General features: G+C 36.0%; 1 protein-coding gene across 3 annotated transcripts in view; it reads left to right on the plus strand.

Moving 5' to 3' along the window:
* The first annotated feature begins 5130 nt into the window (after nt 1–5130).
* Nucleotides 5131–13378, plus strand: part of GRM5 (glutamate metabotropic receptor 5) — a 228778-nt gene continuing 220530 nt past the window's right edge. For all 3 annotated transcript variants that reach the window (XM_058849220.1, XM_058849227.1, XM_058849229.1), the window contains exon 1: nt 5131–5809. In XM_058849220.1, the coding sequence (XP_058705203.1) occupies nt 5131–5809 (679 nt within the window). The remainder of the gene's footprint in view (nt 5810–13378) is intronic.

A 13378-nucleotide genomic window follows, 5' to 3' on the forward strand; every position in this document is an offset into this window, starting at 1 on the left:
GAACCTTAGTTTTTGTGATTTTTCTGATCCTGAAAATCCTTTAAGGAGAACCTTAAACTTTAGATAAATGTTTACAGATATTTGACCAATAGTATTCTTCTTCTGAGAAGCACAGAACATATTCCCAAGTGCTTTCCTGGATTGGGCCATGAGTTCTATTACAGCACTGTTCTTTGATTAAGTAATCTGATGGGTTTTTTAAAATTATTTAAATCTGCCTGAAAATTCAGAAAGTATGAACGAGCTTGCTGTAAACTTACAAGAGTGTAACAAAGAGGAAACCCGAAGGGAAGCATTGTCACGTCTCTCTTTTTAATTTCTTCTTGTTTTTTTTTTTACCATGATACAGATTAGACTAAATAAAACAATTTCCCTCAGCTGATTTGGTGTTTTTCATGTTAGAAACCACCGTGCCAAGTGGGTTCAGATTGCAAAGCACAGGTGCTCCGCTGCGGGGTCACTAGTGGGCGCTGCTATAATAATGTAAGCTCCTATGGAAAGAGAATCACCCCGCAGCTTTAAACACAAGTTACACCTGCGGGAGCAGAAGCCCTTAACAACAGTCAGACGCATCCCATGTTCAAACTCTCAGCCACAAATACAGTGGAAAAGCATCTCTTCGTGAACTGCTGCTCACAGTCTGATTTTTGATCAAGTTTTTTAATTAATGCCCTTAGATATTAGTGTGCTTTTTGGTTTTTTTGGTCTCTACAGATTGCAAGTACAAATGGACATGCATGTGAGATAGGTCTAATTTTGAAAGACTTATGTATTTTTAATAATGAAAGATTTGTGTGTTGTTTCATGGAATATTACAGATGCTCATTTTCTACTCGGTTAAACCTCAACATGCAGTAGCTGGAACTCTGCCTTAAGGGAACTGCTGAGAACTTCTGACAGAGCCTGGCATGAAGTTTATATTGCCAGGGAGAACAGAGGTCACAGGGACATGTAGAGTGCTTCATCAGATCTGTGTCTTCAGTCATCTGGGTAGTATGTAAATTTTATCTAGGGCTAGACTGAACAAAGGGCAGATAGGCAGTCTTATTTTTCTGTCCTACTTCTGTGATTGCTCCAAGCCTGAAGCTAGTGCAGCAGAAGACTGAGACCAAAGTGTCCTTTACTGTTAAAGCATGTGACTTCAGGATAAGTTTATAGTTAGATCCATAACTGAAATAAGCAAAGACCATTGACACACCAGTAATTAAGTACCTAATTCCATTTCGCTTATGTTTCAGTCAATTTGGGCTACGTCCATTAATGATGAAGAAATTGAACAGCGTGAAAAATAAATTTGACCCTAATTCCTGTGCATGCTGTTCATCAATGAAAACAAAACAGATAAATTATTAATTGGGAAACAATTCCCATTACTTTGTGCATGCACTCAGAAGTTCACTGTCTTTGAAACTGCTGATACCTCTATTTTCAATTTGAGGGCTATACCATGTCAAATTCCCTTTAGGATTATCTCTAACAAATTAAACAAGAGTTATATTTAAGCTTATGAAATTTTACTTAATTTTGTTTTAGTACTTATCCTGCTTGTAATAATAAGTTGCCTGTAGTAAGAGAGAATTGTAATCAAAACGTGGAGGGACTTGTATGTGATTCTTTTGGGAGAGAAGCACAGTGAAATTGTATATTTGAATAGTTCCCTTGGCCATCTTCTCTCCAGGAAGATATTCTCCAGGAAATATAATTAGTGTGCTTAGTCTATCAGCTCTCTTCACAGCCATTTTGCCTGAAATAGGATTTGTTACATGATTAGTCTCAGGATATCTTCTCATGGCATGGTCAGCTGTGCCCATCAGAAGGATGACAGGCAATAAACACCAACTGAAACACAGGAAATTCTATTCAAATACATACAAAAAAATCTTTTCTACTCTGCAGTCAAACTGGTTTGCTCAAAAATGTTATGAGGTCTCCATCCTCAGAGATATTAAGAACCTGACTGGACATGAAGCTAAGAAATCTGTTTTAGTTGAACGTACAGTAAGCAGAGACCAGAAAACTTTCCACCTCAATCACTCTGGTCTTAAGTTTATGAGTGCAAGACCAGAGAACCAGATCTTTATTATGCAATACAAATACCTCAAAATATTAGTCAATAGAGATTCCAAGTTGCTTCATTGTGTTATGAAAAGCCTCAGAAAATATTGATTTCAGGTGCTTTGGATGTGAATCCTAAGCCAAATACTATAAAACAGAAGCAGTGTGCTCAGTGTAATTAGGAACTTTTTAAATCCCAAGTAAATTGACCTTAGCTTTAATACAGTGAAGACTGTTCATTAATTGTGAAGCAACTACTGCCTGCATCTGGCCCCTTCTTTTCCCTTGGATGTCATGGAGGGGAAAGATTTTATTGCTTTCAGAAATACGAATCCCCCAGCTATGACATATACTAGTTTTGTGGAACCAGAAATATGAAGGAGATCTTCAGCTTTGTCTGATTCTTTACCCTGTAATTTTATACTGATAGACACAACTATAAGAAGAGGAGAGAAAACAGCTGTTCTTTGGAGGGAAAAATATAAAAATGGCCTTCCTTCCCCCTCTTTTTCATGTATCCTGTATGGAAATTTTTAATCCATAGACACAAGACCAAAGCATTTGGTGAATATGTGTTGCAGAATTAAAACAGTAGATTGTGTGTTTTTTTGTACCATGAGCTCACCCCAAGCCTTTAAACTCCCTCTATTTGTACATCTGCAGATTCACAGGCAGGTAGGTTAAAAAAAGGCATGTCGTTGTATATCTAGTTACAGTTTGCAGCAGAGCTGGCTCTTGTCTAGATATACTTGGGTTCTGGATGTATAGCCTTAATCTGAGAAGCTCAGAAAAAAAAGCATCCATGGTTTTAAATAACAGAGTACTATTTCTGTTCAAATGTTAGTAAGTTAATAAGTAATTAATTACTTTTAAAGTCATACTACAGTCAATCAATTAAAGATATAGGAATTTAACAGCTGTGATCTTGTACAAGGATATCCCCTGTCATTCATCCTTTTGACTGTTTGCAAATTATATGGTACCAGTTTCAGAGTGATGGAACAAATAATTGCAAGACATAAGCAATAGCGATAGTCTGTAATTAGGGACTAATTAACCTGAACTGAACTGCTGTTATTCCTTAGTGGCAAAGGGTTACAATATTGACAAGCCAACTCTTCACAGAACAGAAACACCCAAACCTTCTTGAAGTGCTTTACAGTTGTCTGAACCTTATTTGATTATTAGCACTTTATATCACTAAAATTATTATTACATGAACTTATTATTGTTGCAATTAATATTTAAATATTATATGTTTTTTTTCTTTTTAAGGATTTGCATTTTATTTGGGAATACTCACTCAAACTCACTCACTCCTCTGTGAAAATAATTTTTAATTTATACTTCTAGGTAAAATAATAGAGAAAGCCTAGCATCAAGCAGAAGAATGTTTTTATATTTGTGTGTCTCATCTTCAAAATCAGGAAGATAGTTTCACTGTGTCACTATACTGAATGACCTAGTTGTGAGGAGTAAATTCAAGAATAAAATCCTGTGAGATTTTCAACTCGAAGAAACAGAGGTAGATTTTCTATTGCGATGGTTTCTTTCACTTTACAATGTCTAGGTGCTGTAAAAGTCATTGTTAATGAATTAGAAGTGATTGGTGGTGCCTGAAATATATGAAATTTTTAATTTTTTTAATTGTATAAAAAGATTGAGGTAATAAAACTGAGACTGGGGTCTTCCCCAGAATTTTGCAGTTGTTTTGTTAAAAATAAAACTGGGCATATTGTTCACTAAGTAGCTCAGCATTTTAGATTTAAAAGTGCACTTACCTTTCTGTACTATCAAAGGCAGGTGAGGAGTAATAGATGGTATTTAATATGCTTAGGGGTCAAGACTTGGCAAACAACTTTAAGCACTATATTTTAAATTGGAAGCATTCTGCTGCAAATTGACTGCCAGGTGCAGAACATTTTCAAGTACATTTTCTACTTCCACAAGTTAACCACAGCCCAAGATATGATCTGCTGATTTATTTATTTATTTATCCTTCAGCAACAGTAAAAATGAGTGAAGATTGCATTGCAGTCTATACATAAACGTAGCTGATCAAATATTTTGGGCATTAGTTCATCTGTACAGTCTGTGTTGACTTCTTGATATCAGCGCAGTCTGTAAGGTTGTGTACAGCATTATGATTCTTCAAAGTGCTTTTTGATGATTTTTGAAGTAAGACTATAAAAAAGTGAAAATAATTTCATGGCTTATCTGTCTGTTTTAGAATTACTGTTTTCTTTGCTTAAAACAAATATAAATATTAGTAACAAAATCAGTTTTCTTAATCTCATTTAAAAGCCAATTTGTTTCATGCTGGATTTTGCAAAGTAAAAACAGATTTATACATTCTGCATTCCTTAGAATTACAGCTTTGTGTGTCAACAGCAGTTTCCTGGTGTTGGAATGCATAATAGAGTGCAGCCCAGGATGCATTACTGTGGCATTTGTACATTAGAGATAAAGAAAGTGTCTGAAATTCAAGGGAGTTGTTTTCAAAGACACGCATTAGTAGTGGCAACACACCTTTCTTCTATAGAATTAAATACTTGCCAGACTTTTGTGCATTTGAAAACATTTCCCCAAAGAATTTTTAAGCATGGTTGTCCAAAACAAAGAAGTTAATTTATACCAGTAGAAGTACAAGCCTAAGATTGTGAAACACTCAAGTGAGATAAAGTTTTCCAGCTTGAAAATGATGAAAGTAAGCATACACAGTAGAAAATGTATTACAAGCATTGATTGCTGTAGAAATAGGTACAATTCTAGAAAATATTATAAGATATATCATCTTAATATATAAGATTACATATATTGCTGACTTTATAAACAATTTTAAAGATCTTTCTCTTATTTATTAATTTTTGAAGGGTATGAGGATTATGACCTCATGTGCAGCTCTGCATAGATGTCCACTTGGAGCTGACGGTGACTCCTTAGAAAACAGATGCCAACTCCTGGTTAACAATCAGTATAGTGCTCCTTCTATCCAGAAGATTTGATAACTGCTTTTCACCAGCTCTCCAACTTTTTTTCCATCATGTTGTCTCTACCAGCCTAAAATTTCCTAAAATGGTCCTTCTGCTGCTCCTTGCAATCCTGCTGTTGAAGGAAGATGTCTGTGGGAACTTTGGGCTTTTTGTTTCAGCACAGGCAAATGAGAGAAGAGTGGTTGCACACATGCCTGGTGATATTATCATTGGAGCTCTATTCTCTGTCCATCATCAACCAACTGTTGACAAAGTTCATGAGAGGAAATGTGGAGAGGTAAGAGAGCAGTATGGGATTCAGAGAGTGGAGGCAATGCTACATACCCTTGACAGAATTAATTTGGACCCCACACTGTTGCCAAATATAACATTAGGATGTGAAATAAGGGACTCCTGCTGGCATTCTGCTGTGGCTTTGGAGCAGAGCATTGAGTTTATAAGGGACTCTCTGATTTCTTCTGAAGAAGAGGAAGGGATGGTGCGATGTGTGGATGGATCATCATCGTCTTTCCACTCCAAGAAACCCATCGTTGGTGTCATTGGGCCTGGCTCCAGCTCCGTTGCTATCCAGGTCCAGAACTTGTTGCAGCTTTTCAATATACCTCAGATTGCTTATTCTGCCACAAGCATGGACCTAAGTGACAAAACTCTGTTCAAGTATTTTATGAGAGTGGTGCCATCTGATGCACAGCAAGCAAAGGCGATGGTGGACATTGTCAAACGCTATAACTGGACCTATGTTTCTGCTGTACACACTGAAGGTAAGAGGTTGCTTGTTACCATATAAAAATGCCTCTGAAATACTCTGTTGTGGTCTAATTGATGGATGATGTCAATTTGATGTTGCTAGATTTTTTCCAGTTAGCTGTCAACAGTATAGACTTTTACTTAATAATAACTTTACATTCTCTGTGGCTCTGAAGTAGCATCATGTTGTCAATGGCTGAAAACTAATTTTGAAATACAGGATGGTGTGTGTTCTAGGGCCACTCATTGGTAAAAGTGCTTGATCTGGAGTCTCCTAAATTACCTTAATTTAATTTAATTGACATTTATTTATTTTTCTTTATCTACTAATCAGTGTATTTATTTAGAATAATAATTATGACTATTTTAGAATCAATGGGTAGTGAAAAAGCATCTCGTCTTCATAGTGCAGATAAGAGCTAAATCATCATCTGAAACTATAGCTGAGTCAGAATGTGTTTCTGCTTAATATCTGAGCCACCAAGGCACAGGTACTAGAAAATATGCAAATCTGGGTAATATTTGAATCCAAGTTGTCCTGGCTCCTTGAGATGAGAAATCTTTCCATCCTTTTTACAGTATTCCATGCAGTATTGCTCCACTTCTTCCTCTGGCTCCGGCCATTGGTTTTGAGAGAGAACAAGGGAAGTTTCCTTGAATTTCCTCACACATTCATGCTCCATCAGGTGTCCAGGAAATCAGAACTGTGTGCTAAATTTCTTTCCTCTTTTTATCTATTTGACATAAAGCTTAAGCCTTTTATCCAGTGTTCAGGAGAGTATGTGATTAAAGGAAAATACTATGGAAAAGTACACTTGATTTCATTATTACTCATGCTGATAGAATTGATTTCCTGTTAGAAGTGACTAGAAATTCATACTGTCTTAAGAGCAAATTTCATCAGCCCCAGCCCAATGACACTACCATTTAAGGAGTTTTATGCAAGTAAGTTCTGTGATGAGTTTTAGGACCTCACCTCATTGCTTCTGTTCAAATAGACAGATGCTGAATGGCAGGCTCAGCATACAATCTGAGAATGAAAAATGTTAAGAGATTGAGTAGTGGTGGTGACGTTGCTGAACAGTGGCAGATGCTGCTGGCTTTATTACAACCAATAGAGAGCAGATTGCCCTTCCCACACACTGAGTATGCTTCTCTGGCAGGCTTTATACTATGCAAAGCCCCTTCTGAGGAGAAGCTGGTCCAATGGTATAATGTCAAAATCTTTTTCCTCCTAAAGATATGCAGAGAATTTATTCTGAAGTATTAAAAACCCCAAAAAATTTAGAACTTGAATGAGTGTCACAACCACGTTTCCATTATGATAGTGAGAGCTGATAAGTATCTGAAGCCTCTTTTATATGGGGATGCATGAATACATTAACAGTTCAATCTAAAACTTCAGTGTTCAAAACCATGTACAAATCACTGTACATGACATCATGCAGTGAGGGTATTCTGTAACAGCTGATGCCTTTGGCATGATTAGGTGTGCAGCCTTTTCTTCACAGATACATATGTATAACATCATGGTCAAAAACAATGCTACTAACAATAGCATAAGGTTTTATATCCTGACTACTTTTGATGATTCATCTAGTTTTTGCAGTGAGCAACTTTTACACTTTCTGTTGAGATGGGATATTTTTATATTCATTGTGGAAATAGTCATGCTTATATCAAGGTCGGATTCTTCACAGAGCGAAAATATGTACTTTTTTCACTTTCTGTGGACACTCTGGAGCAGAGGGTAGCACACAGCACATTAATCTTATGGCAGAGGAACTTTTTGTACTGTGCACTGGAAAGAAGGGAATAGGGACATAAGGGCTGGAGTGGGACATTGTTGCTATGGGCAAGATAAGTAAATGAGAGAAGAGATGAACGTGAAGAAGGAGAAAAACAAAATAATATATGTAATATGACAGGTGCCTGCTTCTGCCATTATTAAAGTGGATATGGTAGGTGGAACATTGTTAAAATCTGAGGCCTCATTCACAGCATATTTACAGCAATATAATTTTGGACTTCAGTGAAAGAACATCAAACTTGGGTGAACCTTATGATCCTGTTATCTGGTTGCATAGTCTGGTAAGCATGATGAATAGGCTCTCCAGGTGACTAACATCAAAAGTTTTATTACAATAGAACAGATGGTATTTATGATGGAATAGAAAAATACTACCTGATCAAGGTACTTCTTTGAAATGTGACAATGTCTGATGCCCGGGGCACTTTCCAAAGTTCATGGCGTATGTTATCCTTTACATTGTTGTTTTTTTAAATAACCTTTAGAAAACCCTACACACGAATGTTAAAGAAAAGGAATTGAGTGAATAAGCAAAAGAGAGATTATTTATTTATTTATTTATGTTGTAATTATTTTTCATTTTACTATAGTATCTTGCAACTTATTATAAATATGCCATTCATCTCAGTGTCCTACATTCACAGGTATTATTTCAAACAGAAAAAAAAAAAAAAAAGTAAAATCCTGCTCCTTGGAATTTTTGTCGAGGTAGGATCTTGTCCACCCATAGAAGGTAGTCTTTCTTTTCATGCTTACAATAGTTCTGGCCAGTTATGTTCATCTTTAGCTAATTTTCATTTATTAATTTATTAACCAGACTCTTCTGATCTTTATGATCATATTGTGATCATTGGCTTCTGTGAATGATTTCCATGGAGAGAGAAAGCCCTCTCTTCAAAAGCTGGATGGGGAGTAAAAAAGAGGCACGAAAAGTCTGTTAGTTTCATTCCTTTGGTAGTTCCATCAGCAGATAAATTTATAGGTCTCTTTTTTGTTTAGCATAAGAAAAGCCTGGCATACATCAACAATTTCATAATAAAAAGCTTCTTTTTTACTCTTTCCTTATGCATTTACTAATTATCTTTTCTGCCGTGGATGAATGTTTTGGGAGGCTGATCTGAAGTTGTGTTGTTAAACCCTTACTTAAGACTTCCAGATTTAGAATTCACAAAAAACATTGAGAGATTCTTGTAAGATTTGCTCCTTTGACATTTAGCATTACAAATTAAACTAGCTGATTCCTCCAGATTTACAAGCAACTTCTAAAAGCAATTTTTTTCCTTAAAATGGGAAGGAAGCTACACTGCTGTCAGTGTAGCTCTTGTAATTTTAAGGAGGGATGTTCTTCAATCCCTTCGATAGAAAATGTGAGTAAAAAATGAATGACATTTCTCATAAAAACCCAGTCATCTTCACTTTCTGTAGTGTATTTTACGTAGGCCAATCAGAAATCTTTGCAAGTCTTAGTCCTGGGCTGTAACTTTGTCTTGCTTGGCTCTGTCAGGAATCATTACCATAATTATCTTCCACCACTCTCCAACTCTTCATTGCATTCAATCACTTGGGGGGCTCTACTCTGAACCAATCTGGCTTTAAAATAAAACCTTTTCATGCACAATGAGGGCTGTTTTTCAAAAAGCCTTATCAGTTTTGAGGTTCAGTCCACATTGTGGCCCCATGAACAGACAAGTTAGCAGCACATGGCAGGGAGCTAGGAGTGAGCAGGAATGAGGGAAAATGGGATGTGAAAATCCTTGTACTAAAGACACATCACTCAAAGCCTGAAGCAATTGCCTTCAAACTTATGGATTACTACAACAGGCATGCAAGGGTGATCTGGAGTTCCTACTGAACCAGCTCTTTCAGTTGATGTTACAGAGGGTTTTTTTCCACTTCTTTGGTAGGAGCATAGTTTAAAAAAACTTCCCTTAAAATTAAATGAACATTCACTTCTTTAACCAACTTCATAGACAGACAGCAGGTCAATAATGCAACTGAGAGCTCTGTGTCTGCGCTCCTGTCTGAGCAAAAGTAGCACAGGAAAGAGAAGGCCCCTAATTTAGTCTCGCAGTCTTAAAAGAATGCTTGAGATCCTTTTTAGCTCATGTAACTGTTGTCCACCTCTGTGGAAACTGATGCACACAGGAAGGCACAGAGAGGGAAATATATGCATGTGTTTTTGGGTGGTGATGGTTGGTGTGCAGGTGGACCATGCAGCTCATGCACCGTGGGCATTTTTCTCAGCCTTTTCTTGCTTAGCCACTTGACACCACAGTTAATCGAAAATGGTGGGAGAAATAAGGAAGAGTCTGGCTGGCTTTTGAAAGAGACAGAGTTGCCTGTTTACCTTATTTCCCATATGAAAGCATCCCCTGGTCTTTTTGAAAGATCAAAGGAAAATTTGTGCAATTTTCTCTTCTCCTGTCATTGTGGTTTGAAAGCCTCATTCTGAAAGCCAGTTTGAACTCAATACCCTCCTATTAAGCAGGCTGACATTTGGATCAGGCCTTCATAGTCAGCAACTCAATCCCTGAGAATCTCAATCTCTCACAATCTCTGCTAAAATTTGCTTGGATTCAAATGCATTAATAACTAGAAAGACAATTTTCATTGCCATTGGAAACCATTTATTTTGCTGCGCTGAATGGGGTGAAGAGGTGATGTATGGTATGCTGGAAAAATAGAATTGTACAGGGGTACAACTGAAACACAATAAGCCAAATATATTAGGGATGGCAAGGGAGAAATTTATTCTGGTTATGTAAGAGGTGTAATTTGCTTTTGAACACAACCTTAAGAAATAAGACAGTTTGTTGACATTTTCTTCAGGCAGCTCTGCAGGTAAACACTGAATGAAATTCATCTTCAAAGTCCTCCATGTTTAACTTCACTTTCCTCCACTTAAATCTATCTTAAGTGCATATAAAGAGGTGGATAACATTCATTTTCTTAGGATGCAATCTGGCATCCTAAGCAGACCTTTTTTTCCTTGCACATAAAGGTTGTTTCACACAGTTCTTTTCATATTTGTTCAAATGTGTCTGGTTAAAAGTCCTTTTTCGCCCCCATTCTTTGCTCCCAAATAAAAAGCTAAATCAAAATTAGTCATAGTCTGTGAGAACAGAATGATGAAATGAATGAAAGAGCTGCAACAAGTTGATGTTAAACCAGTTGCCTGGAACAAACTGTATTTATATGAGGTCTTTGCTTCAGACTCTAGATTTTTCTCCTTTAGAGAAAACAATTGTATCATGGTCAAAAATATTATTTGCTTTTCACAAAATAATACAATTGAAATATTTTTTTATATGCAGAAAAAAAACCCATGGTGAAATAATATATCAAGAACATCTGTGGTAGTCCATGGAAATATTTTCAGTTGTAGACAAAATCTATTTCTAAAAATCCATTTCTGATAATAGAAGAATTTCCTGTCTAAAGACTGGAGAGTATTCTATTCCAGAAATGCTTAATTTTTGCTATTGGGTAAAATAATTATGTGTTTGGAGTTTTCTGAAATTACTTTTGAAATGTTTCAAACATAAATTTTGAAATCAGAATTATCACAATTTGATATTCTCTTAATCACATTAATCTTGTAACAAAACTGAAAAATATCTCTCATCTGAAATAAAATATAGGGGAAAAATACCCACTTCAAGTTCCAGTCCTATCCTGTTGCTTGCTCATTTCTATTGAATGTTGACATCTGAAAGACGTAGTCGTTTTCTTGCTTAATTTCAAATATTTATCCTAGTATCCCAGTTGTGAAAAGTGAGCAAATGCAATCTGCCAGCTGAGAATACTGAGAGAGAAAAATGAAGTAACATTGAGTTAATGTTTGTGTTGCTCTGCCCAGACAACATTTCACACTGCTGTTAGGCTGCTCAGGCCAGGCACACCTGTGGTGAAGGCTCTTGACTGACAGAAAAACATAAAGTGAGTGGTATACTCTGCATTCTGTGAGTGTAACAGGGATGAAAATTCCTAGGGAAAATACCAGGAAACTGCAAAAGGAGTATGAGCAAGGAGGTGTGCTATGCTAAAGCTTAAAAAGAAAATTAATTTTTAAAGGAATGATGGAAGGGAGACTTAGCTAAGAGCAGGTCACCTGTCTTGTGAAAATATCACTTTGCTTCTTTTGTTTAGGGTCTAAGTGTTTGAATGTCATTTTTTCAGCCACTTAGACTCTACAGCAACTCAGTGAAAGTTTCAGTGTCATGAAACTTGCCTTTACTGAGAAGAAACAATGGGAGTCCAGCAACATCCAGCTTCAGCTTCTATTTTTCCACTGCTTGAGGTGTGGAAAGATCCCAGTTACTGTCCTCATGCCCAGACTGAAACTTTTCAGTCAGAGAGGGATCTATAAAGTTGATGAGATTTGGAAATATTTCAGAAAATGAAGTTTCACTGCACAGTGCTTACTGGGTCAGAGCAGTTTCATGAAAGATGGTTCTTCTAATATGTCTTATCAGATGCCTCTGGATAGGGGCAGTGATTCCTTTTCTGTATCCCTCATTGATATTTTGTCTTTGAGATTAAAAAGTATATGCTATAGACCTGGCTGGAAAACAGATATTCCATGCAATTAAAAAAAAAAAAAATACATTTCCTGAAGTAATTTGTCCCAAATCAGAATTCAAAGCTAAAGCAACAACATTTTTTAGTGAATAAAAGCTCTGAAAAAATTTAGAATTTGATCAAAATAAACTGATTAATGGGGTTATAATAAGAGTTGATAAAAGATAACTCGATAAATCAAATGGGATCTTTGTTCTAAATTGAGTTCACTTTTAATTTCTTTCACAAATATTAGTGTTACTTAGTAGTTTTGGGAAAAGGTGTTTTATTCAAGAAAGAGCTGAAAGTTTCCCTTACATTCCATTTTATTTAGCATCTGTTTTATATCACTAACCCTGTACACAAATTAAACATTTTTGGATACCTTGAAATGTATCCAAAATGAATCCAATAATTAAAGAGAAGATGATAAACAAGGTCTTATTATTCATTATTTGTGAACATTTGTGTACTTCTGAATCTGTGTTATTTCTAAAACCTTAATTTTTTCTTTTTTCATGTATGTTACCTAGTTAAATCATTAATTTGTGAAGTAATTTTTCATAGATTTTATCATATCTAAATTTTGATAAAAGAAAAAAACCCAAACAAACCACCAAATGCAAAAAACTTCCAAAACATTATTTCATATTCCTTGAAATAGATTCCGATCTTGAGAATTCAGGGGTGATCGGAACACAGCTGTGACTGGAATCAGAAACAAGGGGAGAGAGACAGAAAAAAGCTATCCAACACCATTGGAAGGACTAGGATGAGAACACACTTTTCAGAGTGCTAGTTTAAGACCTCAGGTAGGAAAAGAGTTTACAAGAAAATAAAATTTAATTTCCCACAGAAACAAGGAAAAAAGAGGATGTGCTGCATTTGTCAGTGTCTTTATGCATCAAAACCATATCATAGGCAGCTTAATAGTGCAGGAATTAAATCAAAGATGCTTCAAAATTTGAAATTTTCTGTGCAATTAAGGAGCAGAGTAGATATGTACATTGGTCCATACATGAAGAACATTTCCTGTCTATAAGAGCTAATTTGTGATTTTTTTGAAAGCTAAGAAAGGGCAAAGGGCTTGTGCTGGATCTTTTAAACTTCTACCTTCCCTAAGGAAGTTCTGAGTAGCTGATCCTTGCATCGTGCAGAAGACTCTGATCTTGGAGGTGAGCCAAAAATTATAGACTTTGCTTTAATTAAGTTT

Source organism: Poecile atricapillus, chromosome 1 (assembly GCF_030490865.1).
Source record: "Poecile atricapillus isolate bPoeAtr1 chromosome 1, bPoeAtr1.hap1, whole genome shotgun sequence".
Lineage (NCBI taxonomy): Eukaryota > Metazoa > Chordata > Aves > Passeriformes > Paridae > Poecile > Poecile atricapillus.